Genomic DNA, 27,912 nt, shown 5'->3' with positions numbered 1-27,912 from the left:
TTCTAGAAATAAATAACTTTATTTTTCAATTACGCACATAAGTTCAAATTGTATTAATATCAAAAAAAATGAGTATTAAAAATAAGTATATGAATTCTGTTATCACTGTAGATATAGAGTACCGAATTTAGAGGACGTTGCTGGAGTTGGCGAAAATATAGAGGACGAAATTTTTTAGAGGGTTCTGTAAAGGACAGAGAATATTTCTTTAGGGGATAGAATTTAGGGGACGTTGCTAGAGACAGCCTTGTAAAAGCAGCTCCGCTTACCGCTCCAGGCGCCGCGTACGGACGATTGTCTTTCTATCCATGATTCCCCCCACGCAGTCCGCCACCGTTCGTCGGTTTTGCGCTCGACATGTGGGCATAGTAGCAGCAAGTTTCAATTGGCAGCAAATTTCAAGCGTGAATGACTGGCTACCTGACCAATCATACAACAGTCAGCAACATTGCCTTGATAGACAGCTAGCCTAGGAGGTTGGGACCTGGTTGCTGCATTGCACTTGCACAAAGTAGCAAGTAGCAGTTCAGTTTCTATAGTAACAAGTAGCAGGTTTCAGTTAGCAATTTCAGACAGCAAGTAGCAGGTTGAATGCAGATCTCCATGTTTAGCAGCAAGTAGTGGCTTCAACAAGTAGCAGCAACTGCGGAGCCGTTTTGCTTGCAAAAACAAAACACACTGGCTCCTGCAGAGGAATTACTGAGGAAACTGCTCCTTTACAAGAGCTAGAGCCATAGCCATTTTCAGAGGAGCCGAAGCCCTCCCAAACGGACCCCTATTGCACCATTTTTGATCTCCAGGGAATGATTCATGTGAAGCAAATCCAGAGATCCTTATCATCATTACCCTAAAAAGTAGTTGTAACGATTGTCGAGATTAAATAGAGATACTATATATACTATTTGATGCCTCGGCAAAAACGAACTTTATTTTTTGCATGTGCAGTCGTTCATATTGATATATCAATCTACTGAGTTACTGAAAAACAATAGATTCTCACATACTTCAACGATCAATCCAATCCTTGAAGAGAAGCATCATGTACAAGGGGGCATTCAGAGCGGCAATGACAAGAACAGACTGAATGACACGGAACAGCCGTTGGAGCACCTTCCTTGCTCCCGATTTGCCAGCGCGGGCCAACTTTCCCCCATCTTCTGATGTCATCTCAGAACCCATGTCGACACGAATCGATGAATCAGGCTCCAATCGGTGTCTTCCTGCTGTTGCCCTTGCAACAACACTTCCGCTGCAATGACGTTGCAAACTCATGTCATATAGTAGTACAGGTTATAAAGGAAAGAATCATTCAGTTGTGTGAAGTATCTATAACCATCCTCCAAGAAGCACATACCGTCCAGTAGGTCTGGAGTCTGAGCTAGCACTTGGGGTCTTTGCCACTGCCTTTTTAACGAGGTGCATGGATCCTTCCGCATCAAAAACCATATCATAATCACCATCGTCCTCGTCATCTTTTTCCTTGGTCCTTGAAAGCAGTTCGGCGCCCACCGACCTCATGAAGCTCATGAATGTGTTCATGCAAGGAAGAGAACCGAGACCATTTGTTGGCCAAAAGACTAGGAGAAGGATGGTCACTACAAACTGGCAGATATACCTGTACAAACAGTTGAAACAACAATGATGCATAGTTCAACTGTAACTCTTTGTCACTAAATAAATAAAACAGGCAGAAGGTGCTTGTAACCATTACCAGATATAAATATGGGTTTGTTTAGGCAAAAAGCAAAGGTTCATTGCAACCTCATGTTCCAGATCAGTTGAATTTTGTGATAACTTGGGTCCAGCAGATAGCAGCATAAAAGATGGATAGAGATTTCCTTGCTGCCAACTTATTGTCCCCAGGGTATGCTGTGGAGTTGAGATTTCCATCAGATGCAAAACTTTCAACATGTTGCGACCGAAAGTTACAAATCTTTTACCTCTGTAACTGGCCCAAAAGGAGTGGAGTGGACAACTGTGCATTGGTCATGATCATGGCCTGAGAGCACAAGGATCTACAGAAGGCTTAGCTGAATTAAAATGTGCACATAAGTTAATCTAAATCTCTTCAAACAGAAGCTTACCGGCTTCAACAAGCTTAGCAAAAGGTCAGAAGTCTCTTTAGTTAGATAATTTTGGTAGCTGCAACAAAACGGTTGTCTTGTGTCAGTCCATATCACTTTGACAACAATGGTTTTCGAACAGGTATAACAATCAATCAGAAGTGATTTTACAGAAGATGCATTGGGGAAAACAAGATTAAAAATTTAAGATACCACTATCAGTAATCACATAGGCAATTCTTCAAAATGGAACAGGATAGAAAAGCAGAGTCCAAAATTTAAATCACAAGTCAAAGCAACAATCATTGTTTTCCATGTCAAATGATAATTATGTGTAAATACAAAATTAGTTGAAACACGAAAGTAGAAAAGCAGTAGAGAAATAATAATTATGTGTAAATAAAAAATTAGTTGAAACATGAAAGTAGCAAAGCAGTAGAGTGTGAGGAAGAACATACGTGATTCCTTGGTCTAAGGCGGCATAAGATACCCTCTGGAACAGAACAAAAACAATTAGCAAATTATTCATGTGGTTGACTGACTTGTTTATGTCAGAACTTGTAGAATATTGTAAACAAATAAAGTGGAGGAATGATGGTACATATGAAAAAATAATAATTCTGGCAAAAAAACATGCAAGTTTGACGAATTACGTTTAACACAGATTCACAGAATAAACAAGCTTTTTGGTGACAATAGAATACCTGATTTATAACAGGTGAAGAACGATGCGGGCCACAAGGAGAGTTATCAGGTCGGTATAGTGGAATATGTGTTAGCAGAACCTTTGGGTTTGATGTGTTACCTTAAAGAGAAGGAAAAAAATAGCTAAGACTGAGAGGTGAGAGCAAATGATAGCATTTGTAGATAATGTGTGATCATCTGTATAAGAGCATGCCTGGAGATAGAGTTTTAATGAACTCCCAAGAGGAGGACCTTTCTTTGCTTTGTTTAGCTCCTGCTAGAAAGATGGTAAGTTGGTAAGAAGTTTTAGCTGCAGAAAGCAGTTGCTTCGCAGGAAAATCATGGACAACTTGAGATCATTAATCATGAAGAAAAACAATCAAATCGTAGATTCTAAATCTATATTATGAATCCAATTTTGTACTAGAATTGTTGATTTTTTTAATGCTGTAGTGCACAGGTGGAGGTGAAGAAATATACCATCAAGTGTTTGGGCATCAACAACAACGAAGTCCACCTTCCCAGCAGAAAATTGATAATTTCTTGATCCAAATTCTTTTTCATACCGACTGAGCACCTACATGAAAATTAAATAAATATTATACAATATAATATGTAAATATTTGTCTTCTGAACTGTCAGGGCCTAAGGAGGCCCACGGAGGGGCTGCGGCAACAGCAGTCATGAGTCCTCCAAGGGGGATTAGATAAGGATAGTTAGAGATAAGATTAGAAGATTAGTTGAGATTATCTAGGAAGGTTATCAGTTAGTAGTTGTTGAGAGTTTTTAGGAGAGTTTTAAGGAGATAAGGATCTCTAGCTAGATAGGGGTGGCGGGCGGCCAGCTGACCTATTTATGTAATCAATGGATGAGAAATAAAGTAGGCAAGAATTAGAAGGGAGAAACCCTCCTCTTGCTCGGCCGTGGGCAGAGGCCCCCGGCCGGTGTTCCTGCCCATCGATACCCCTCTCCAATCCCTCACCGATCTAACGACCATAACATCTGGTATCGGCTAGCTTGGGTTTTGATCTGATCCCATGGCTTCTGCTGCCAATTTCGTGGTGTCATCCTGGCAACCGGCGTCCCCATCTCCATGGACTGCGCCGCATGTCACCTTCGTCACGCCGTCCTGGCAACCGACGTCCCCATCTCCATGGGCTGCGACGCATGCCACCTTCGTCACGCCATCCTGTCAACTTGCGTCCCCATCTCCATGGGCAGCATCGCCTGCCAATTTTGTCACCACATCCTGGACGCCGGCGTGCCCATCTCCAGGGACAACGCCAAATTTCGTCACATCATCTTTGTTGATGGCGTCTCCGTCCCCATGGGCGACGCCACTAGGGGCAGCCACGGCTCAGCAATCACCAGCTCCATCGATGGGGGTTTTGTGGACCAACATAAGGGCTGATCTCGCAAAGATGCAAGCCACGCTCCAGAAGGTTGAGCAAGGGCTGCTACAAATCAAGTCAACAATGCAACATGAGCAGCACCAGTTGGCGTTGTCCGCACGGCTCCAGACGTCGGCGGCTGTGGGCATACAAGCTGCTGCTCGTGGCTTCCTTGCACGACGGAGAGTGCGGGAGATGCGTCGGCAGATGCTCGAGGCAGCCTTGGTGACGGTTGACCTCGGCACACGGATGCGCGACCTCGCCCTGTCATACGGCCATCAGCAGCGGCACCGGGCCGCTATCTCCAAGTGCGAGCATGGTACGTGTCCCGCGGGCGACGAACTTCAGCTCTACGGCAGCGGCGGTAGGGAAGGCACTCCCCTCGTCATCGGCAAGGGCACACTATTTAGCGCCACCACATTCCACTACCGGCCGCCACGAGGGCGCCTCCGCTGGTTATTGTTGCGACCTATTCCAGGTGCCCGTCCATGTGCTCCCCTTTCGTCCAGATGGCATCCATGGGATCCAGGTGGCAGCACAAGTGCAAGTCCAATGCGCGGAGGGTGTCCGCCTTAACTTATAGGGTCAAAAAAAATCAGATTCGGAATAATAAGATAAGCCGAGATGTAAAAGGCTTGTCTTCTAGGTGTCTGGTTTTGGGTCAAGTAGACTCGGTCTTTGAGCATCTGTCATGCTGCAGCTCGAGGACGAGCTGCTTGTCCAGGAGAGGTGTAGTGTCAGGGCCTAAGGAGGCCCACGGAGGGGCTGCGGCAGCAGCAGTCATGGATCCTCCAAGGGGGATTAGATAAGAATAGTTAGAGATAAGATTAGAAGATTAGTTGAGATTATCTAGGAGATTAGTTGAGATTATCTAGAAAGGTTATCAGTTAGTAGTTGTTGAGAGTTTTTAGGAGAGTTTTAAGGAGATAAGGATCTCTAGCTAGATAGGGGCGGCCAGCTGGCCTATTTATGTAATCAATGGATGAGAAATAAAGTAGGCAAGAATTAGAAGGGAGAAACCCTCCTCTTGCTCGGTCGTGGGCAGAGGCCCCAGGCCGATGTTCCTGCCCATCGATACCCCTCTCCAATCCCTCACCGATCTAACGACCATAACATGAACACTACATACATAGTTATAGAAATGCACAAATTATAACTAGAATTTAGTTGCACATGCATTGATTTGGCTAAGGTGTACATTTTATGGTCTGTAAACTTAAATTTGGTAAAATGTTAAACTTCAGATTACAATAATAAAGTTTGTTATATGTCGGAATAGCCTCTTTGTAATATGGCAAAGCCATGAAGAAGCAACCAGCTGAGAAAAAAAAACTGAAAGGGTTCAGCAGGGTGCTACAAACATCTCTTCTTGAAGATTTAAAACGCACCAAGAAGCACCACTTGCAGCAATTAGCAAAGCAATGAACTAGGCGGTGAAAAAGTACAAAACATGGAAAGGGTGCCAGTCAGTGTGCCACCCAGAGTTTCAGCAACAGGGATCAAGTCTGGGTGGTCCTTAGATGAGAAGAAACTACGAATCTTAATGCAAGGAAGCCTATCTTTGTCTAGAGGTGCATGGCTACTAAAATAAAATACCTTTCAAAATAAATAATAGCATGAGATTACAGAAAGTAGTAAATGGAAAGCTTGCAGGGGAGGGAAGCAACTGTGGTTAATCACCTCAGGATGGACTGAATGAAATGCTGAGTAACCAATATCATGATTTCCTGGAAGGTAGTAGATAGGGATCTGTTGCTTTGTTCTTTGATCATTCAGGCCGAATATATGTTTAAATCGAAACAATGATTCCTGCCACCTGAAAGGTTTGGAACACATATTAGGAAAAGAATACAAAACTAATTGGTGAACAATTTAACCATTGTGTCATGGAGTAAGTTCTGATTAATGTATAATTGTATACCAATGCAAAAACGAATGAAGAAAATTAACAATCCCCCAAAGAATAAAATCAATCAATAAAAAAACTTCGAGACATTGACAAAGGGCCAGGGGGCGCAAGAAACATCAATCAATAAAGAAGAGAACGGAGACAAGCAACACGAAAACTTTCTAGCATTTATTCATGGATGAGATGCAAGGCTGCTAAAAGGTAACATGTCATCGGCATTAGTGTAGATAGAAAGGCAAAGGCTCATCAGTCATCCCACGATGATGACATGTTATTCATGTGTATTGTATACACATCCAAGTCTGTTGTTGGGTTAAATTACCAAACCTCATATGACACATCACTGAACATGCTGATCAGTGCTTTATGTTTTCTATTGTGTAAGAAGGTTGTTACATAAATACTAGGTATGCAGTTATGCCAGTGAACTGTGTGTAGGAAGTTATGAAGACATCTATTTTCTGGTAGGAAATATATAGATAAAACAGACAGGCGGTTATACAATAAAGATGATATGGAACTGTTCTAAGGATAAATTGCATCCTTTGAAGCACACACAATAGTTCCAAATCCAACCATCACAGGACAACTTAGTATTAGATGTAATGTTGATAAGTGAACTTAGTGTGCCAATTAAAAGATGAATTGGAAATCAGTATCCGTGCCTTACTCTTCATCGGGCATGTAAGGGCCTCCATCAAAGTGATCACCAAGAAATAAGACCACATCAGGTTTGAATGGCAGTATGGTGGACTGGAAGGACCTTCTCATGTTCAAATCCGTGTAAAACTCAGCAGCTTGGAGAGCAACTGAGCTTGATGGAAGACCAAGGGAGGTGCTATCCATAAGCTGCAAAGGAAGACCTTTTCAGGAAGGAGCAACATATTCAAGATAATCGCTGCATACTATTGCAGGTTTAACAGCAAAATTACACAGAATAATGCTAGAAGGGGAACTCGCCTGTGGGTCAGCAACAACAGCAACCTTGACATGGTTATTCTGTTCAAGAAAAGTTAAAGGGGGGGAATATGATTGTAAGATATAAGATAACATTGACATCGTGGAAAATCGTTACTTGATGGTCGACTGAAATTCGGTTTTAAGGAAATAACATGCTCGTGAAAGATAACAAAGTTTTCATGCAAATTCCTGAGTTACTAGTCCACTGAAAACTATCATCCCCAACCCATCTTACTACTGTGTGCCCAATGAATTGCATAGGACTAGCCATAAAGAGTCCAGCATGATTTATGACGAAGGCAATAAAACACGGGTAAGCAATGCCGACAACCTTGTTTGCCTCGGTGAGATCGAAATGTGTGCTAAGCAAAGCATGAGTAACTGCTGGGAACGGAACCCTAGCTTAATCGACGCGGTGCTAGTTTTTGGATCCAGAACAACGAGTTAGAATCCTGAGAAAACACATCTACCAAAAAAACCCGCACGGCCGCATCGCCTCCCAAATCAGCGTAGCCACGTACTCACCGGCGGCGAGGAGGACGACGAGGGCCACGAGCATGCGAGGTAGGAGACCCAGTAGGCGCCCATCTCGCCGTACAGCAGCGCGGCCGCCCACGCCGCGCACAGTAGCAGCGTCAGCCGCGTGGCGCTCTGCATCTCCGCCTCGCCCGCTCTCAACCCCCCTGGTCGGCCGGCAGGGCGGGGTGGCCGCCGCGTGCAGCGGCTGGATCCCGGCAGTTGGAGTGGCGTCTCGCCGGGGGTGCTGAATGCAAGCAAAGGTTTGGCCGTTTGGGTTTGCCGAGTGGGATCTACGATCCAGTGATCCCTTCCAGACCGCCGCAGCGGAGGAGGCGAGCCAGGGCAAGGTCGGGTCGACGGTCAGCGGCTCAGCGCCGGACCCGAGTCGAGTTGAGGCTCCACTCCGTACCGCCGTCCACGTGTGATCAACCAGATCCAGGCCTCCAGGGCGCTCGAATGTGTCTAGCGCCAAATGGAACTTCACTGGAAGTCTGGAAACATAATACAAAATCAATTAGTAACGTGATAAGAGTATCCCAACAAAGTGACTAAAAAAGTGCCCTAGAAATTAAAATACTACAGTATTTAAGATATGTTTAGAAGCAACCTAGTTTTTAAAAATCTAGTTTCTATTTTCTAAACTGGTTTTATGGTGTGTGAAACACCTCGGTTTTTTAGCCAGTGCCTAGCCTTTTGGTTTTTTTTTAAAACTAGGAATCTAGTTTTTATAAACTAGAACATAAACTGGTATGTTTGCAATCACATTTATAAATCAGTTTCCTAAAAACGAGATACTTCCAAACATCCTTTAAAGCGTTTAACACCACTTAAAGTGATTGGTGTTTGATGATCATCACAACCAATATGGACTAACTAGTTTGCCTAATTGATTGATTCACAGGTGCATAAGTCCATCCATCTTAATTCTAAGTCGACTGTCCGGAATAACGTAGATTATTCCAAACATGTGAGCTTTTTGAGAATTCACTTGTGTGCGGACCGTCCGGGTCCTTCTGGTGGACCGTCCGCAACACCTCGATGCACTTCGGACAGAAACAATGTTGAAAATCACATTTCTACTACGGATTGTCTAAAGGAGAGAAGAGCACCGTGGGCCAAAAGCGATCGTCCGATCCTCTGACGCGAACCATCCGCCCGTTGAACACCAGAAAAACTATAGGTGCCAGTTTTGGTAAAATTCATTTTTAGCGTCCTCGCGGCATGGTCGGACCGTCCGTGACTGCTTATCTAACATCTGACGACACATTAATGCACGCATAACCGTTGATATAGCTGTTGATGCTGACCGTTGCGATTTCAGGTGTTGATGTGCGGGGCGGACTGTCCGAGCCAGGAGCGCGGGCCGTCCGCGTGTGGCAGAAAGTTGGCAATAGCTAGTAAGTGGTTGGTGGCTATAAATACAACCACCTTCATTCATAACATCCAAGCATTTCATTCATCCACATTCAATACAAGAGCAAGCACACCACTCCAAGACACATTCCAAGCTCCCAAACTCCTCCAAGTATTATAATTGTGACTAGTTATCATAAGTAATTAGTGCCTTGGAAAGTCTAGAGAGAGTGTGATCTTTTGTCTTCTCATGTTGCTCTTGTTGTTTGGCTTTGTCGGTCGTGTTTTTTTATCTCCTTCTAAACTCTCAAGTGACTTGTAAAGCTAGCAGGAGACACCTAATTGTGTGATGATCCTTATGGGGTCCAAGTGACCCTCGAGATTAAGGAGAAGCATTTAATCGGTCTAAGTAACCGTTTGAGAGAGAGAAATGGTTGAAAAAGACCTAGCCTACGTGACCTCCTCAATGGTGAAAGTGTAAAAGTTGTTGCAACCTTAAGATCAATCGTTGAAGGGTCAGGTTCTCGTATGTGCATACGTGGACAGGATGCATACGATATGCCCTCGTCATATTAGACCGGGTATTCATACTCGTAGGCGGGCTATCTGTATTCCCCCTTGCTCCCTAATCTTTCCACTACTCACTGCATGGCTCCTATTCCACCATGACACTCCTTGATTTTATTGAGCTTATTTATCCCGTTTACGTCCTCATTATATGAAGGGTGAATGAGACCTGATAAAAATCCTTATCAAGCTTATCAAGTACTAATTGAAGCATAATTATATCATCGTTCATGTCTAGTCGCCTATTTGGCCCTTCATTTTTTAAGAGCTACTAGCTACACGAGGGGAAAATGAGAGAGGTGGGGATGAGAGATGGGCCAGATAATGAGGGCAATATGTGCGGCAAACCAATCAATTTAACCTAATCCTATGGACATTTGTCATCGTTTTTACACTAAATATCCAAGATACCAAGTCAAATTTGGCAGTCTGTCCGGTGCACTTCTTTAGAGAACTCGAAAACATCCACTTTTATAGAAAACCATGAAATGAGAGATAAAGTTTTAAAACATCAAAACAATTTCTTTATTACAAGGTTATAGAAACAGAGTTATTATAAGTTTACTAATTAAGGCTAGTTTAGAAACTTAAACCCCTCTGTGATTCTCGGAGATTGAGTGGAAAAATGAGTTATTTTCCCACTCAATCCTCAGGAATCTTGGAGGATATTTAAGTTTCCAAACTAACTCTTAGCAGGTTTACGCACGTAAGATGAGATAGTCATAGACAAGAGATCAGAGTTATATCAAATTTTAAAAATATATCCAAATGCATGTTTAAGCATTTAGAATGAAGCGAAGGATACATCAATTTATTATTCAAAGTGGGGCTTAGAATTATAAAACTTTTTTATTTATTGGAATAACGTTGAAATTTAGGGCTAGTTTGGAAACTATATTTTTCAAGAAATTTTCTATTTTACTAAGAAAAAATGAACTAATTTCTCTTAAGAAATCAAAAATTTCTTGGAAAATTGTGATTCCCAAACTAGCCCTTATAGACATTATGATTGGAGCGGTAAAGGAATTTCTCGTTAAGGCCATTCGACACAGGAGTCAGCTCCAGTCTCCATCCGAATTTATGTAAAAACAATATGAATTATTTTTTAACGCAACTATTTACAGAGTCAGAGCAGACTTTAGCGCGTCCGGTGACTCCGTCGGCGAGGCGTCACACTCACGGACTCACCTAATCGCAAACCCGTCAGCCCTTCTAGAAATCAACTAACGGAAAGGTTTGTCCTCGTAAATCGATAAAGCACGGGGGGCTTTCTTTACAAAAGTGAGCTACGTAGCCTAGTGCAGCAACGCCCCGGAGCTCTGACTCTGAGGCCTCGGCCCGGCGACGACGACGAGTGCGCGGTGACGCGAGCGCAAGAGAGAACAAAGCTTTGACGCGCACCCACTCCTGCCGCCTCCCTCAGTCCCGACTCCCGAACACGCGCGCGCAGGCCCAGCACAGCACGGACGACGACGCAGCGAGAGGCTCGGAAGGAGGAAAGAGTCGCCGGCGGAGACCCCAATCGATCGAAGGCCCCCGGTCGCTTCGCCCGCGAGGCATATCAGTGCCCCCTTGGCCACCGGGTAAAAGCTTTCCTGGGGGATACGATCGGCTCTGCGGCCTGCCACGGATCGGAGGGCTTTTGCTGGTGACTCCTGGGGGATTTTCGGTCGGGGTTTGGAGCTTTCCTGGTTTTGGGAGCTAGCTAGCTGGCTGTCCAGCGACTCCATGGATTAGAGGTGATGGTAGCTAGCTGGCCCAATCTCGATCCGATCATCATCTTGCTTGACCACGATTTTCTTGCTTTCCTCTAGATCTTATTAAAAGTACAAGTTTTTTTCCCGAAAACTGTTGCACTTTATGTGTTGGAAAGACTCTCTACGTACACGGAGGGAAAAAAACAAGAGGTTAGGTCCAAGTGTGGAACAGCTGCTGAGTAGTGATTGCTGTTGCTGAGATGAAGTTCATGACTTCATGTCAGTTAGTGGCGACGTTTCATGCTTACAGCACTACATCACACTTCTCCTGTGCTGGCCGCTATATCATCTTTACTGCACACGGAAGTGTTTATGGATGCTTCCGTAATATATGTACACATGCACATGAATGAAATGGGGTGATTCATAACTGGCTGTAATTTTTGAATTTTCCATACTATATGCACGATAGAGACGATAATAAAACTGTCTCCCACTACAAGGAGGTGTGTATGATCACATTCTGCTTAGCTTACTTGTAACAATCTGTGCAGTTTCTTTTCTGTAAGGCTTTGTTCGTTTACACCAATCCCGCTCTGGATTAGCATGGATTGGAATTAAATCCATGCCTCAATCCATGCCCCAAAATAATCCATGACTACTTAATTTTTTTTATTCGGTTAAACCCATCATGGAATATAACTCAAAGGTTTGGGAAATTTTTAAACTATGGAAGACATGGATTCTATCCATAGCCCATTAGGTATGGAACAAATCCATGAGATATTGCACAAGTTTACATTAGAATCCATGGATTAAAAGAATAACTAGCTTTGAAAGTCACATGGATTTGTTGATGGATTTAATCCCACCATGGGATTGGGTGTGAGATATGGATTCACCCAATCCATACCCGGATTAAATCCATGGTGGGATTATATCCCATGTAACCGAACAAGGCCTAAGCTGATCATTTTTTTCCATGAACTTGTGTTTATAGGAGTAAAAAAAACTGTGAAAGCTTTGGGAATGGAGTTGACAGCTTCGACTGAATAACAGAAGAATTTTCACTCGTCTTCTCCTGATCTCATGGAACTTCTTGATAGTAATGGCCACGGGGAAACAAGAGCACAGGGTGCTGAAAACATTGCACCAGTTTCTGCTAATAGTCCAGATACATCATCGGAAATGCAAGGGAAGTTACCTCACAGTTTGACAGAGCACCAGGAAGAAATGGGGTCCCCTGCAGGCCATGCAGGGAGTTTGTCGCCGAAAATTGTCTCCCACATAGAACCAGCTCGAGCATCTGATGACCCCTCAAAAGATGAGGGACGTCATGCTGCTTTATTAACAGATAAGAGTGGAGTTGAAATCATATACGAAAATGGTTTTACTGGCGCCAGTAGTATTATTCCAGCAGCTGAAATGAAATCTGAAGAAGACAATATGTACTGTCGTAACAACGTTGCCGTCACCCCCACAAAGAAAGTAGAATCAGTAAAGGGGTGCGAAGGCTCACACACAGGTCTTGTTGACACTAGCGCCCCATTCGAGTCTGTTAAACAGGCTGTCACCAAGTTTGGAGGAATTGTTGATTGGAAAGCCTACAGGGCTCGGTCATTAGAGGTAATGTCTCTGGGTTTCACAACGTATATGGATCATGGTCAGACACATGATCACCTTGTTTTATGTCCATCAATCGCTGCCACACAACAGTTCTTTATCTTTGTTTGTATGCAGAGACGCAGGGTCATGCAACTTGAACTTGAGAAGGTTCAGCAAGAGATTCCACAGTTCAAAGAAGACTGGGAGACTGCTGAGGTGGCCAAGGCACACGTCATTGAGGAGCTAGAGAGAACTACCAGACTTGTCGACGAGCTGAAGCATGAGCTGGAGAGGGCACAGCTCGAAGTGGACCAAGCGAAGCAAGATTCCGAGCTTGCCCTGCTGAGGGCACAAGAGATGGAGCAAGGGATTGACGATGAAGCTAGTGTAATAGCCCAGACACAGTTGGCAGTCGCCAAAGAAAGACATGAAAAGGCTGTTGAGGAGCTGGAATTGCTGAAAGAGGAGCTAAGATCAACGCATGAACAGTATGCTGTATTAGCCACTGAAAGGGATGTAGCCGTTAAAAGGGCCAAGGAAGTTGTTCGTGCTGCGAAGGATACTGAGAAGCAAGTAGAGGAACTCACTTTAGAACTGATCGCATCCAAAGAGTCTCTCGAGTCAGCCCACGCTTCACACCATGAGGTTGAAGAGCACAGGCTCGGGGCAGCTTTGGCGAAAGAGCAGGATTTCCTGGCTTGGGACAAAGAGCTGCAGGAGGCACAAGAGGAGCTAAACCAGCTCCACGAACAAATCGCATCGAAAACGAATGTGGAGGCTGAAGCTGTTGAAAACGAGCGCAAACTACTTAGCCTGAAAAGTGAGCTAGCTGCCTATGTGGAAGACAAATTGAATGAAGAGGCTGGAATGCTTCAGCAACAAGGTTCTGACGAAGAAAAAGAAATCAGTAGGTCAATCAAGCAAGCTCTTGCTTCAAAAAGGAAGGAGCTTGCTGAACTTAAAGGGAAACTAGAAAATGCGAGAAATGAAGCCAACCTAGTAAGAGTTACTGCAGAATCACTCAGTTCAGAGCTCGATAGGGAGAAAGCTTCACTCGCCGCATTGCAGCAGAGCGAGGGTATGGCATCCATCACAGTTTCCTCTCTAGAAGCCGAGCTCGATAGGACAGAGCAAGAGATAGAGATGGTACATAAGAAAGAAGCGGAAGCTCGGGAAAAAATGGCGGAGCTTCCAAGGATGTTGCAGCGAGCAGCCCAGGAGGCAGAAGATGCCAAGATGGCGGCTCACTCGGCACAAGAGGAACTGAGAAAGGCCAAGGAAGAGGTTGAGCGGGCCAAGGCTTCTGCGACAACGGCAGGTACCAGGTTGCGTGCAGTTTCGAAGGAGATAGAGGCGTCTAAAGCATCTGAGCGGCTAGCCATAGCGGCAGCTCAAGCGATGCAAGAGAGCGAGGACACAGGAAGCACTGGCGCTTCTCCTCGAGTAGTAACGCTTCCTGTAAGTGAGTACCATGCTCTTAGCGAGAAGGTTCATGAAGCCGAAGAACTTGCAAACGAGAGGGTGGCGGTCGCGTTGGCGCAGGTAGAGTTGGCAAAGGTGTCTGAATCGAGGAGTCTAGAGAGGCTACAGGAAGCGTCCAAGGAGACGGAGAAAAAGAAGAGCGATCTTCGCATCGCGCTGGAGAGGGCCGAGAGGGCAAATGAAGGGAAGCTTGGCGCTGAGCGGGAGCTGAGAAGATGGAGAGCTGAACATGTGCAGCGTCGGAAAGCCCATGAGGCTGCACAGCATGCAGTTAGTCCGGTAAGAACTCCACCCAGGATGTTTGTCCAGCAGAAGGGCTCTTATCTGGAAGGAAACGAACTCAGAGATCCAAAGGTGCACAAGTCAACTGGCAGCATGGATCAGTTTGTTTCGGACAAGAAATCGAGGAAAAAGAAGTCGTTCTTAACCCAGTTGTCCACACTTTTGTCTAGAAAGACACATGCACAAACATAAGAGTGATTGTTCTTGAAAAAAAAGAGTTTCTGTATCTTTGTAAAATGTTAATGGTGTAAATCTAGTTTTGGATCATGCTCTTGTAAATTGTTTCGCACTTGAAGACTTTATGAGTGTATGTCTTTGTATGGTGTGTTTTTTTTCTGCTTTACATCGAAAACCCTGGATGGAATATCCTTTGTGATACAAGAACACCATACACGACAGGTGTTCTCAGTTATTATGTCTAAACACAAATTGGGGTCATCCTTATGATAGCAAATTATCGGGAGTCAGGATTTCAGCAGATTGCATGTTCGTTTTCACCCAATCCATATTGATTAAAGAGGATTGGATGAGTTTAAATCCAATCCCATAAAATCTACGTGACATAGGAATAACCGAAAAAGGCCTTAAGTGGTAGAAAACTTCTGAAATGGTTGTCATATTTAGGGGATATTTGAATACACTATAGCTAATAATTAGCTGTTAAAATTAGCTAAAGACATCTAAACAGTCTAGCTAATAGTTGAGCCATTAGCAAATTAGCTAGCTAACTCCACTAGCAATTTTTAGTCAACTAAGAGCATCTCCAAGAGACTAGCTAAATGACTCGCCAAGCTAAATTTTGGCTATTCAACAGCAAAATAACTTTCTAACAGATTAGCTATTTGACTCGCCAAACTATCCGACTCTCTAAATTAGCTCTCCCACTAGCTAAATTTGGCTAGTCATCTGACTAGCAAAACTAAATAGATAGTATGTTGAAGTGAAATGCTACATATAGAGTGTAATCATTATGAAAAATTAAATAGAGAGTTAAACAGAGAGACAAAAATAAAGTGCCTCTTGGATATGCTCTAAGTATTTACTCTGCATTCAAAACACCCCTTAGCAAAATGATGCTAAGAATACCATGCCATGTCTATGCATTAGCATCTACGTACATTATTCTAAACTTCATGCATCTTAGTAAAAAGCAACCCACATGTACTGCAACTGGCTTCAAATCGTGGTGGAAGACTGTATCTGTATGGGCTCTTTCATGGGAAAGATGAGTAGGAAATTAGGAACGTCTATACAAATGACTCCCGTATTGAGAATCTTGCTGCCTTGGCCAAAAAAGTAATGAACTCATCCTTGCAGCAGAAAACAATGGCTGCCATAGCTTAAATTCGATATGCAAGAGGGCGCGCAGTGTCACTCTGCTGCTGTTTCAGAGAAGCAAAAGTTCCAAAAAGAAAAGGAATAAATATTTGTTAGAAAATTGTGAGTACAAATGTACAATGGTACAACCGCAGAATTATGGTGTAAATGCGAAAAAAAGGTAGTCAATGTGATGTACTGATGTGCCTCATGACTATACACATGGTAAAGAATAAAAAAGAAAGGAAAATCCATGTGGTGAAAGGATTAACAAGGGAGAAGCATTGTGTGACTCAGACTGGAAAAGGCGGCCTTTATGGTCACGCATCAAGCAGTGTGACAAGTGGGAAAAAAAACTACTACGTCCAGACTAAATGGGACTCAACCAACGACTGGTATTCACTAATAGACAAGTCGTGCAGACTTGATAATCAATGACAGCTACGGAAGGCAGCACAGCTTAAGGCTACCAGTTCATCTGAACCTAGAGGCAGTTGTGGTTTATCTGAATACAACTTGATAAGCTCATATTTTAACCTTCTACGAAACAACTGTACTGCATCATATAAATGACATAAGTCTCTATAATCTGTACCGACCACCATTTGATAAGAATGTAGTAGGTGAAAATTCCTGATTCTGTCAGACATTGATTGATGAATAAGATGATATTGTCGAGTCTACTTTATTTGATAATGATGTTGTTAGTGGTAGTTTGTGTGTATGAACCAATGTATAGAAACCGCCAGGGAATGCCTACTTAGGCATAGGTCGAACATCAAATTGGGAATCTGAAAAAAGAGGGTTATAGTTATGGTCCAGTGCAAAATAAAAACGGGTTATAGCTTCTGGGTAAAGACATCCATACTTCTTGAATGTAGCTTCCCTTCCATGGCCTCCTTTTTCAATTGACAGGAGGAACAGAGAAAAGGACCACCCCAGGGGTCAACTCTTGAATGCTTGGGCATGTTACCGTGAACAGAGGTGCCCTCACCAGGTTTCATCTCCAATTGGCAGACAGCACAATCATGCAGCTTGAACATATTTCCCGATGGGTAATTTATATTCAACCTGTGGACAAGATAAAAGTGCTTAGGCCAAATTGCACATGGATATGTATAATTCACGTTCAAATTTTGTTGCGATAAATGCATCTATTCTCCAAACCTCTTATGCAGATGCATGCTCCCACCACATATCGTTTAATTACTAGTATAAAACGTATCCAGCACACAGAACAAGGAATGCTGACCTTCGAGCAAGCATTGCAGAGCCCTCCTCGTATATTTCCTCCACGACATCAGGTTCTAAACATCCTCTGTCCATCTGATCTTCAGACATTTCATCCGAGGGCCTCCGACGGAACAGAGTTTTGATGACTCCTTTTCCAGGTCGCTTTAGTGGGGGGCTTAACTTTTCTGGAGGTAGTATGTCAACTACTATGCAAGTAGTATCATCTCTTAATCCCTTTGAAGTGACAGCTTCCTACATAACAAGACTTATGAGTACAGATAAAACCATAGAGCACTTATCGACAAGGGATACACATGTAGATAGCAGTACCTTAACAATTCGATTAGCAGCAGCTTCGGCTGGTAGACCCCTGATGTAGTTCAGAGCCTCTTGAAAACACAGCGCATCCCACACACCATCACTGGCAATGACAAGCCGCCCACCAGCATTGGACAACTGCAATAATGTAGGCATCAAACCTCGTATCAGTTCATTTAGATTACAGACCTTATGCTGAGATACCGTTGATCTTTATGATTGGTCTCCTGCTACTATCTAATAACATGAAGAATCTTTTCCACCATTACACTTATATAAATAGTTCATATATGTTATGCACCTTTACTTGCTTCACATGTGGGACAGGAACTATAAATTCCCCGACGTCAATGTCACCTATTGACCTTGATAGACACAATCCGCCTGGCCAGCATCTGAGCGGACCAATCTGAATAATGGCCGCAAAGAAATTGTCCTTAAAATTAGAACCTGTCCACTCACATGAATACAGCATTGTGTGCTTGGGTGGGGAGGGTGAAACAAATGATCAACTTGGTAACTGACAACATACATAAAATAAAAGTAACGTACCCCAGCACCCCCAGCAATATTTATTCTCCCAACTTCACCACCACTTGCTGTAACACGCTCCACCCTGCAGTTATGGAGCTTGGGTTAGTCATAAGTCTTAAGGATATTGTAGACATATAACTAAGCTTGCACGTAAGGACATACTCCTCTTCATTAGCATCCAGGCGATGATCTGCTGATAAAAAATATACTGAACCTTCAGCAGATTCTAGAATACATCGTGAATCGCCAACTGATGCTACAGTGACAACCCATCCATCTATTATAACAAAAGTCACAGTGGTCCCTGAACGTGCAGCTGAAAACATTATAGTCAGTTTACATCACAGTGAAACAGTCTGAGGACTCCATGATATATAGGAGGCTAAAATCATCCTCTATCCATGGTAAACAGCAAATGCTGTATGCTCCTGTAAACATTGGACATCCACTGAGAAATAATTTGCTTTTGAATGGTTAACGGACAGGCAGATCTGACAACCCATTTATAATACCTTTTGTTTGGAAGTCTTTATCCGTTTTTACAAAACCAGCAACTAGTGCCCTTGGCAACGCAGCTGTCCACTCCTCACTTGTGAGATTTGGAGGAATAGCAGCCAGCACATTGTTTATTAGATTCTCCCGTGTGTATATGGCAGCTAAAGAGCCATTGTGTCCATCAAAAATCTGCGAGAAACCAGAATGAATAGTTTGAGTGAGATTAGCTATCACTTTAGTTTGTATAAGGGAATGTTTAATATAGAAACTATAATACTCTACATTCATAGTGTAGAACTGAAATATCACAAGAGTATTCCGACATGGGTTGACTTGCCATTACACTGCTCCATTTTGTGTTGATAGATAATGTTGGATTGATATATGAAATTTTTTGTAGGACCAAACTTATTGGCAACTACCGGGAGCCTGAAAGATCCCAAACAGTTTGAATATTCCCAAACCAGTGGTCTTCTGACCACCGAAATGATAGAGTCAAGCCAATCAAGTGCAGTAAAATACTAGCTGACATATGTCCCCATGTGCCTTGATGCCAGCACACCGCAAAATCAGGCCTGTCAATCATGCTACTACTCTATGCAAAAGACAAACAGCACGAAACCATGACACCACAGGAAGCACTAAGCTTCATGATGGGAAACAACCACGAAATCTAAGAAATGGTTCTATTACACTAAGATGGTGTTTGGTTCGTCGAAATGTAACGCAAACAGATTACATGAGATAATGGATACCGATACTTGATACTTTTGTTTGGTTGAGCTCTTTCCAGTAGTACTAGATACTATTATCCAATCCAATTATAACCAGTAACCATTACCGCCTGTAAGAGATCACTATTCCCTTAACAAGGTCTGAACCAAACAATATCTAAATATATTCTAAGGGGAGTAAACGAACCACCATAAAATCCAGACCTCTAGTTATATGCTACAACAACGAGATTCCTACCACACTTTTAGTCCATCCAGCCAGAGCCACATTGACCAATTGCCAGCAACAGTCAGGCGGCAGAGTGTACATGGCACCAAAATGCGAACTTAATGTAATAAACTCAGGTCAAAACTAAGAAGAGAGCCATCGTATCGTTACCGCAAACACGGAAATGGTGTCGTCGTCGTCGCCGCCGCCTGCATTCTCGCCGCCGCCACTGCCGCCGCCTTCGCCTGTGGTGCGGTGGCACCTGGGCAAGAGGAGCGTGAAGTCCTCCCCTTTCTTGCTCTTGTTGGCCTCCCCGAACAGAATGTCCGGCCTCTCCACCTTCTGGTTGCACAGCTCCCGCTTGAGGAGCACGGCCAGGGGCACACCGGACCCATCGACGTCGGCGTGCACCTCCATCGGAGGTCAGGCCTCCAAATCCCTCTTCCCCCGATCGATGGGCTGCCTATTCCCCCAAATAATCGGGCGGGGACACGGATCTAGAGTAAGGAAAGAAACGCGTGGAAAAAGGCTAACACAGCGTACAGTGGGGGCTTTGTAACGGATCAACCAAGAACTTGGGCCAATCCGACGAAAGAATTCTTTTTTTTTTCCGCCGCAACCGAACTCTCCGCCCGAGAAAAGGAGAATCCCTCAGGCAAGGGCTGCTGCTTCAGCGGCCTCTCCAAGAAACCGCAGGAGCATTGGCCAAACCGGAGCCGGACGAATTTCCCACTCCCCAGCAACTGCAAAACCTGGGGTGAGGAAACCGCCGGCTACTTATTCCGGAACACGGAGTGGGGGGCCGCGAACGCGATCGAACTGGAGGACGGAGTGGGGGATTCAGTTCAAGAGAGGGGAGGGGAGGTGGGAGGCCAGGCTAGCTGGATCGGGAGGAGAGGAGGAAATAGTTAAAAGCCGTTACGGCAAGGCAAGAGAAGCGCCTGAACGTGCGCGCCAGGAATGAAGGCGGCTCTGTCAGTCTACAATTCTTTAGTACCTGTGATGATTGTTACGATTGATTGATTGATTATTAGGTCATTCTGTCGATGGAAAGTTTTGACGCTATTTTTAAAGCTATCATGATAATATTTATTTAGGAACTAATGTGTATCATTTCTCATAAAACTCTATCGTATCTCTCTTTATTAAGAGATATTTAAATTCACTAGAGCTAATAGTTAATTGGCTAATAATAAAATTAGCTAGATAAGAGCATCTCTAAGAGACTAGCTAAATAGCTTGTGAAGCTAAATTTTAGCTACTTAATAGCATAATAGCTCTTCAACAGAGTAGCCATTTAACTTGCTAAGCTATCTGGCTCTCTAAATTAACTCCCTCACCAGCCAAATTTGGCTAGCAACTCTCGCTAGCCAAGCTAAATTTCATTTTGGAGAGTCTGTTGGAATGAGGTGTTTGTCGGCGTTTCGAACCCGGGGGTCCCTGGACCGACGAGTAAATTGTCGCAGCGTGCCCCAGCCCAGATGGGTCGGCGCGAGACGGAGCGCGAAGGGGGAAGAAGCCGGAGGGAGACAGGCGTAAGAGGTGAAACCCGCGACCTTCGTGTTTGTCCCGCACCCAGGTCGGGTGCGCTTGCAGTAGGGGGTTACAAGCGTCCACGCGGGAGGGAGCGAGCGGCCTTGCGCGAGCGCCGTCCCGTCCTTCCCCGCGCGGCCAACCCTCTCTAAGAGGGCCCTAGACCTTCCTTTTATAGGTGTAAGGAAAGGATCCAGGTGTACAATGGGGGGTGTAGCAGTGTGCTAACGTGTCTAGCGAAGGAGAGCTAGTGCCCTAAGTACATGCCATCGTGGCAGCCGAAGAGGTTTTGGCGCCCGGTTCGTGTGGTGTCGTGGCCGTCGGAGGAGCGCTGGAGCCTGGCGGAAGGACAGCTGTCGGGGCTGTCGAGTCTTTGCTGACGTCCCCTGCTTCCGTAAGGGGGCTGAGAGCCACCGTCGTCATAGAGCATGCGGGGCGCCATCATTACTTGTTTACCGGCGCGAGCCAGATGGGACGCCGGTGTAAGGAAAATGGACCCCGGGCCATTTGGCTAATTGAGTTTTGGTGTTTGATGAACAACACAATCCGTGAACTAATAAGTTTTCTAGTGTTTGTGTTTGTAGTTCACAGGATGCGAAGAGAATTGGACCAAGGCAATGAGGATGCAACACCTCAAAAGAAGACATAAAAAGATGCATAGGAGTCCAATACTCAAGAACAAAGAAGCCCGAAGAAATCAGCGAAGAAATCCAAGATAAGGGCTGTCAGCCAGCGCCTGGTGGCGCACCGGACATTGGTGTCCGGTGTGCACCGGACTGTCCGGTGAGGCACCGGACAGTCTGCGCAGAGAGGCCGCAGACAGGCGCTCTCTGGCTGTAGCACCGGACTGTCCGGTGTGCACCGGACTGTCCGGTGTGCCAACGGGCAGACGACAACGGTCGGATCCAACGGTCGACTGCTACAGGCGCCAACGGTCGGCTGACGTGGCGTGCACCGGACATCTACTGTTCAGTGTCCGGTGGTGCACCGGACTGTCCGGTGCACCCGACGACAGAAAGCTGCTGCTTTCTGTCCAACGGCTAGTTTGGGGTGTGGAGGCTATAAATACCACCCCAACCGGCCATTCTCTAGTGTGAGAGCCCAAGCAACATACCAAGACACATAGTGCATATTTCCAAGAGCTCAAACACCCAAGTGCTTAATAGAATCACTCGGTGATTAGCGTAGGTGCTTTGCGAAGTGCTTAGGTTAGTTAGACCGCTTTAGCGCTTGCTCTAGGTGAACCCTAGATTGTTGAGTGAGTTTAGATAAACCTCACAACCCCTCGGCTCTTGCGTGAGTCGTTGTAATTGTACCGAGTGGGGCGAGAGTCTTGCGAGACCGTGACAACCGCGTTTGTGTCACGGCCGCCACCGTGTACCGGAGGGAACGAGGCCCGCGGCGTTTCGGCCGGAAGCTCGATAGTGGAGACGGCGGGGAGCGTCCGAGAGGAGCCGGAAGCGGAGCACCACTTGCGCGTGGAGAAGGCCCGTGGCTCTCTACGGAGTTACTCGACCGTGGTGCTTGGCCCTCGCGTGGGCTTCCCTTTGCGTAGGGGCACCAACGAGGATTAGTCGGAACCTTGCGTGGTTCCGGATACCTCGGTAAAAATACCGGCGTCATCCACGAGAGTTTGCTTCTCTACTTAGTTCTTTACATTCCGCATCTATATTAAGCATTTAAGTTTCAATCTTATTGTCATACTTATTTAGTGTAGATTGAAACTTAGCCTTTGCGGTAGAGATAGCAACACTTAGACAAAACCGAGTTTGCACATTCTAGTTTTGATTATTTGCATAGGTTTTGCTCTAGGGATTTAATTGTGGCCTAGTTTAGTAAAAGTTTTAGAAGTCCTAATTCACCCCCCCTCTTAGGCGTCACCCGTTTCCTACAAGTGGTATTAGAGCCCGGTTTGGCTCATTTGAAACGCTTTAGCTTCACCGCTAAAAGAGCCGACGCTTTTTAGAGGAAGGGATGGATACCCATAGGCCACCACACTTCGACGGCACTAACTTCCCATATTATAGTGCTAGAATGGCTTGTTACCTAGAGGCCGTTGATCTAGGTGTTTGGAGAGTCACTCGTGACGGGATGAAACCCCTCAAGAATCCCGAGAAACCCACCACGAGTGAGGAAAAAGAAATTCATTTAAATGCTAGAGCCAAAAATTGCTTGTATGAATCTCTTAGCATGGATATTTTTAATCAAGTATTTACCTTGAAAACTGCTAATGAGATTTGGCTAAAATTGCATGAGCTCCATGACGGCACATCCAATGTCCGTGAGCAAAAACATTGCCTAGTCTTAAATGAGTACAATTCTTTTGCTATGAAAGATGATGAGCTTGTTAGAGACATGTATTCTCGTTTGAATCTAATAATCAATGAGCTCAACTCTATTGGCATTAATAAGCTAGGTGATGCGGACATTGTGAGGAAGATTATCTCCCTGCTACCACAACAAAGATATGGGAGCATCATCACCATCCTTCACAACATGGAGGACTTGAGCAACATGACCCCGACCATTGTGATTGGGAAAATCGCGGCCTTTGAGATGTCGCGAAAAATGAGTCGGGGAGAGGAGCCAACTTCCTCAAGACCATATGCCTTTGCATGTGATGAAAGGAAGGGCAAAAAGAAGGCTCCCACTCCAAGTACCTCAAGTGAAGAAGAGGAAGAAGAAGAAAGTGATGATGATGAAGATAATCAACCATGCACATCATCCTCCGAGGACGAAGAGACAATCCGACGCGTCGGAAAGGTAATGGGGATGATCCGCAAGATTAATCTAATGGGTGTGCCCCTGCAGGTCGAGGATCTTCTCTTTAACATTGACAGGAAAAAGCAAAGGAAGAGAGGATGCTTCGCATGTGGGGAGAAGGGCCACTTCAGGGACAACTGTCCAAATATGGCCAAGCCCAAAAAGGAGAGGAGCAAAGGCAAGGCGCTAACAAGTGTTAGAACTTGGGATGATTCTTCAAGTGAAGATGAACCTCCAAGGACGCGCAGCCACCGATCCTCGTCACGATCATCACGGTCATCACACAAATGCCTTATGGCAAGAGGTAACAAAAGCACTCCATCCTCTAGTGATGAAAGTAGTAGTGATGATGAAGGTGAGGGAAAAGCCTCTCTAGATGAGCTTGCAGAAGCCGTAGAATTTTTTCAGGATGTTTGCACTAAGCAAAAAGCTCAACTTAAAACTTTGAAAAATAAGTTGGTTAGCTCTCAAAATGATTACAAAGGTTTGCTAGAAAAATTTGAAACTTTTGCAAACTTAAATAGTGAGCTATCAACTAAAATTGAGCTATTGGAATCTAGTGCTCCATCCACTGCTACCGATGATAGCCTTATTAAAAAGAATGAAAAACTTAAGGCTAAGTTAGCTAGCTCCCAAGAAGCTATTGAAAATTTGCTAGAGAAAATGGAAATTCTTAGCATACACAATAATGAGCTAACTACTAAGCTAGAAAACATTGGTAGCACCCCTGCAGCATCTTTAGTTGAAATACCTGAAATAATTAAGAAAGATGCTTCTACTTCCTGCTTTGATTTAATTGATGATTCTAACCCCTGCAACCAAGTCGTTGTTGAGAATATTGTTGTAGAGACATGTACGGATGAGGTTGCAAAGGAAAATGAACAATTAAAGCAAGAAGTGGCTCGCCTTGGCAAGGCTTTGTATGACAAGAAAGGCAAAGCCAAACAAATCCGACCTCCACAGGATAACACCACTGCGGGAGTGAACAAGCCTGTAGAGGGAGAAACTGTGATTTGTAGGCTATGCCACAAGGAAGGCCACAAGTCTTTCCAATGCAAGGCGATGACCGGGGATAAACAAAGGCAAAAGCTCAAGCAAAAGCCATCAAGCAAAATCTCCAACACCTACATCAAAAAGGTGAACAAAAAGGATGCTACACCATATTTGATCAAGAAGAAAAAGAACGGAAAGGTGATAGCAATCAAGGCCAACAAGCAAGCCAACAAAGGAAAGGGGGCCAAACACATCTGGGTGCCAAAGGAGATAATTTCAACCATGAAAAGCACCAAGAAGGTTTGGATCCCGAAAGGGAAGTGAGTGGACCGAAGGTCTTCGGGAAATTTGGAGACTTGGCAAGTTTGAGATGTATATCATGGGATACATCATATTGGATCAAGTTTATTGCCAAGTGGGTTAGTGAAACTTTTGGACCCAAATTTCCCACCCATGACTAAGGTAACTAGTTTTATTGTATTTCTCGTTATTAGATATGCGTATCTATTTATCTTTTATCTAGTTTACCTTTCTTGCCTAGTATTACATTTGTTATGTACTTTTGTTCAAAATCATGCATACTAGGTAAATCATATGGTAGGATTGCTTGTTTTTAATTCATATACTTAAGCAAACCTACATGGCTTAAAATGTTTATTTAAGCACGGCACACAACTTTTATATCACTCCATAGTAAATGATGCATCAATTGAAAATTTTGATCTCTACAAGTTGTATCATTTAACTTATATGTGCCAAAGTTAGGATTGTAGATAATTTGCCCCTCTTGATATCAAATCAAAAGTGCACGTCTCCTACAAGTATTCAAAACTTGTATGCACACCTTTAGGGGGAGATTACTCTATAATTTAACACTTTGAGACTAACACCTTTTCAAGTCTATTTCTTGTGATAGTCTCATTGTAAGGAAAATAAGGTCCCCGGAGAAAGACAACAATCTTCCACTGCAAAAATCTCCAAGAACTCTCATGTCTCTCAAGCTCACCATTGACTTTCAATTGGTATCTTTTGAGACTACTTTCAGTATTATTTACATGTCTTCTCCAAAATTTGATTAGACTATATTTCATATCATATGCTTCCATGTTGCAAAAATGCATAAGTAGTTAACTCATATTCTGTTACCTATGCATAAGGGAAGTTAGTCTTTTCAAATCATGTCTTGCACCTCTAATTTTCACATGCTTTTTCCTAAGTAGAAGATCTCTGTCAGGGGGAGTATTTCTTCGTCTCTACAGGGGGAGAGAATTCTTTCTAAAGGAGAACACTCATTTAGGGGGAGTATCAATTTGGTGTTTCAATTGGTATTATTTTTACAAATCCTTTTTGAGGGCATGTCTTATTTGCTTCCTATATGCTTTTAATGTCTTCCTTTTCGGTGGTTGATGCCAAAGGGGGAGAAGTTGTAGGGACCAAAGCAATGAAAATGTTATCAAACACCAAACACCACCAATTTAAAATTTTATATCTACAAATGGCTTTTCAAGTGGTTTTGGTTATTTGGTCCAAAAATAGGAAGTAAGTGAATTATGGAGTTAGGAGGAGGCTTAAGTCCATAATATCACATTGTGGGGACAATCATGCATCTTAGCAAGTAAAATGCATATTTTCACTCAAATAATTGTATTATTTGCTTGCTTTGGTTGTGTTGTCATCAATCACCAAAAAGGGGGAGATTGTAAGGAAAATGGACCCCGGGCCATTTGGCTAATTGAGTTTTGGTGTTTGATGAACAACACAATCCGTGAACTAATAAGTTTTCTAGTGTTTGTGTTTGTAGTTCACAGGATGCGAAGAGAATTGGACCAAGGCAATGAGGATGCAACACCTCAAAAGAAGACATAAAAAGATGCATAGGAGTCCAATACTCAAGAACAAAGAAGCCCGAAGAAATCAACGAAGAAATCCAAGATAAGGGCTGTCAGCCAGCGCCTGGTGGCGCACCGGACATTGGTGTCCGGTGTGCACCGGACTGTCCGGTGAGGCACCGGACAGTCTGCGCAGAGAGGCCGCAGACAGGCGCTCTCTGGCTGTAGCACCGGACTGTCCGGTGTGCACCGGACTGTCCGGTGTGCCAACGGGCAGACGACAACGGTCGGATCCAATGGTCGACTGCTACAGGCGCCAACGGTCGGCTGACGTGGCGTGCACCGGACATCTACTGTTCAGTGTCCGGTGGTGCACCGGACTGTCCGGTGCACCCGACGACAGAAAGCTGCTGCTTTCTGTCCAACGGCTAGTTTGGGGTGTGGAGGCTATAAATACCACCCCAACCGGCCATTCTCTAGTGTGAGAGCCCAAGCAACATACCAAGACACATAGTGCATATTTCCAAGAGCTCAAACACCCAAGTGCTTAATAGAATCACTCGGTGATTAGCGTAGGTGCTTTGCGAAGTGCTTAGGTTAGTTAGACCGCTTTAGCGCTTGCTCTAGGTGAACCCTAGATTGTTGAGTGAGTTTAGATAAACCTCACAACCCCTCGGCTCTTGCGTGAGTCGTTGTAATTGTACCGAGTGGGGCGAGAGTCTTGCGAGACCGTGACAACTGCGTTTGTGTCACGGCCGCCACCGTGTACCGGAGGGAACGAGGCCCGCGGCGTTTCGGCCGGAAGCTCGATAGTGGAGACGGCGGGGAGCGTCCGAGAGGAGCCGGAAGCGGAGCACCACTTGCGCGTGGAGAAGGCCCGTGGCTCTCTACGGAGTTACTCGACCATGGTGCTTGGCCCTCGCGTGGGCTTCCCTTTGCGTAGGGGCACCAACGAGGATTAGTCGGAACCTTGCGTGGTTCCGGATACCTCGGTAAAAATACCGGCGTCATCCACGAGAGTTTGCTTCTCTACTTAGCTCTTTACATTCCGCATCTATATTAAGCATTTAAGTTTCAATCTTATTGTCATACTTATTTAGTGTAGATTGAAACTTAGCCTTTGCGGTAGAGATAGCAACACTTAGACAAAACCGAGTTTGCACATTCTAGTTTTGATTATTTGCATAGGTTTTGCTCTAGGGATTTAATTGTGGCCTAGTTTAGTAAAAGTTTTAGAAGTCCTAATTCACCCCCCCCCTCTTAGGCGTCACCCGTTTCCTACAGCCGGTCTTGTTCCCCGTAGCCTGAGCTAGCTTGGGGTAGGGTAATGATGGCGCCTCCTGTGACGTGGTCGGTCCGAGCCCTGGGTTGGGCGAGGTGGAGGCTCCTCCGAGGTCGAGGTTGAGTCTGTCTTCCAAGGCCGAGGTCGAGTCTGAGCCCCTG

The 27,912-nt window shown here is 44.6% G+C and overlaps 3 protein-coding genes across 10 annotated transcripts; 1 reads left to right on the top strand and 2 right to left on the bottom strand.

Annotated features, from left to right (window-relative positions):
- Nucleotides 1-580: 580 nt before the first annotated feature.
- Nucleotides 581-8,011, bottom strand: LOC103639027 (uncharacterized protein C630.12). Of its 4 annotated transcripts, none has more exons than XM_008661807.3 (14): nt 7,533-8,000; nt 7,008-7,046; nt 6,718-6,896; nt 5,819-5,954; nt 3,228-3,324; nt 2,962-3,024; nt 2,768-2,868; nt 2,522-2,556; nt 2,085-2,142; nt 1,941-2,015; nt 1,712-1,869; nt 1,355-1,615; nt 1,005-1,249; nt 581-847 (listed from the first exon to the last, which is right to left on the bottom strand). In XM_008661807.3, the coding sequence occupies exons 1-13, from the start codon at nt 7,662-7,664 to the stop codon at nt 1,006-1,008; spliced, it is 1,578 nt and encodes a 525-aa protein (XP_008660029.1). In that variant the 5' UTR covers nt 7,665-8,000; the 3' UTR covers nt 581-847; nt 1,005. The 4 variants fall into 4 exon arrangements, with proteins under 4 accessions (XP_008660029.1, XP_020399651.1, XP_008660028.1 ...); XM_020544062.2 differs by having other exon boundaries at nt 2,962-3,021; nt 7,533-7,974; XM_008661806.4 differs by lacking the exon at nt 581-847 and having other exon boundaries at nt 895-1,249; nt 7,533-7,909.
- A 2,514-nt stretch (nt 8,012-10,525) lies between these two features.
- LOC103639026 (protein WEAK CHLOROPLAST MOVEMENT UNDER BLUE LIGHT 1) lies at nt 10,526-14,893 on the top strand. Of its 2 annotated transcripts, XM_008661804.4 has the most exons (3): nt 10,526-11,185; nt 12,144-12,769; nt 12,884-14,893. In XM_008661804.4, exons 2-3 carry the CDS (start codon nt 12,233-12,235, stop codon nt 14,702-14,704), a joined length of 2,358 nt encoding a protein of 785 aa, XP_008660026.1. In that variant the 5' UTR covers nt 10,526-11,185; nt 12,144-12,232; the 3' UTR covers nt 14,705-14,893. The 2 variants fall into 2 exon arrangements, with proteins under 2 accessions (XP_008660026.1, XP_008660025.1); XM_008661803.4 differs by having other exon boundaries at nt 10,526-12,769.
- A 566-nt stretch (nt 14,894-15,459) lies between these two features.
- LOC100286097 (uncharacterized) lies at nt 15,460-20,312 on the bottom strand. Of its 4 annotated transcripts, XR_004852478.1 has the most exons (10): nt 19,523-20,311; nt 18,427-18,598; nt 18,077-18,230; nt 17,933-17,996; nt 17,682-17,789; nt 17,393-17,518; nt 17,082-17,314; nt 16,698-16,900; nt 16,429-16,620; nt 15,466-15,891 (listed from the first exon to the last, which is right to left on the bottom strand). XR_004852478.1 is itself a non-coding variant. In NM_001366744.1 (9 exons), exons 1-9 carry the CDS (start codon nt 19,766-19,768, stop codon nt 15,884-15,886), a joined length of 1,314 nt encoding a protein of 437 aa, NP_001353673.1. In that variant the 5' UTR covers nt 19,769-20,194; the 3' UTR covers nt 15,460-15,883. The 4 variants fall into 4 exon arrangements, 3 of the variants coding, with proteins under 3 accessions (NP_001353673.1, XP_008658741.1, NP_001353672.1); NM_001366744.1 differs by lacking the exon at nt 16,429-16,620 and having other exon boundaries at nt 15,460-15,891; nt 19,523-20,194; XM_008660519.4 differs by lacking the exon at nt 16,429-16,620 and having other exon boundaries at nt 15,466-15,894; nt 19,523-20,312.
- Nucleotides 20,313-27,912: the final 7,600 nt, after the last annotated feature.

Source organism: Zea mays, chromosome 9 (assembly GCF_902167145.1).
Source record: "Zea mays cultivar B73 chromosome 9, Zm-B73-REFERENCE-NAM-5.0, whole genome shotgun sequence".
Lineage (NCBI taxonomy): Eukaryota > Viridiplantae > Streptophyta > Magnoliopsida > Poales > Poaceae > Zea > Zea mays.
This window is presented reverse-complemented; position numbering and strand designations above follow the sequence as displayed.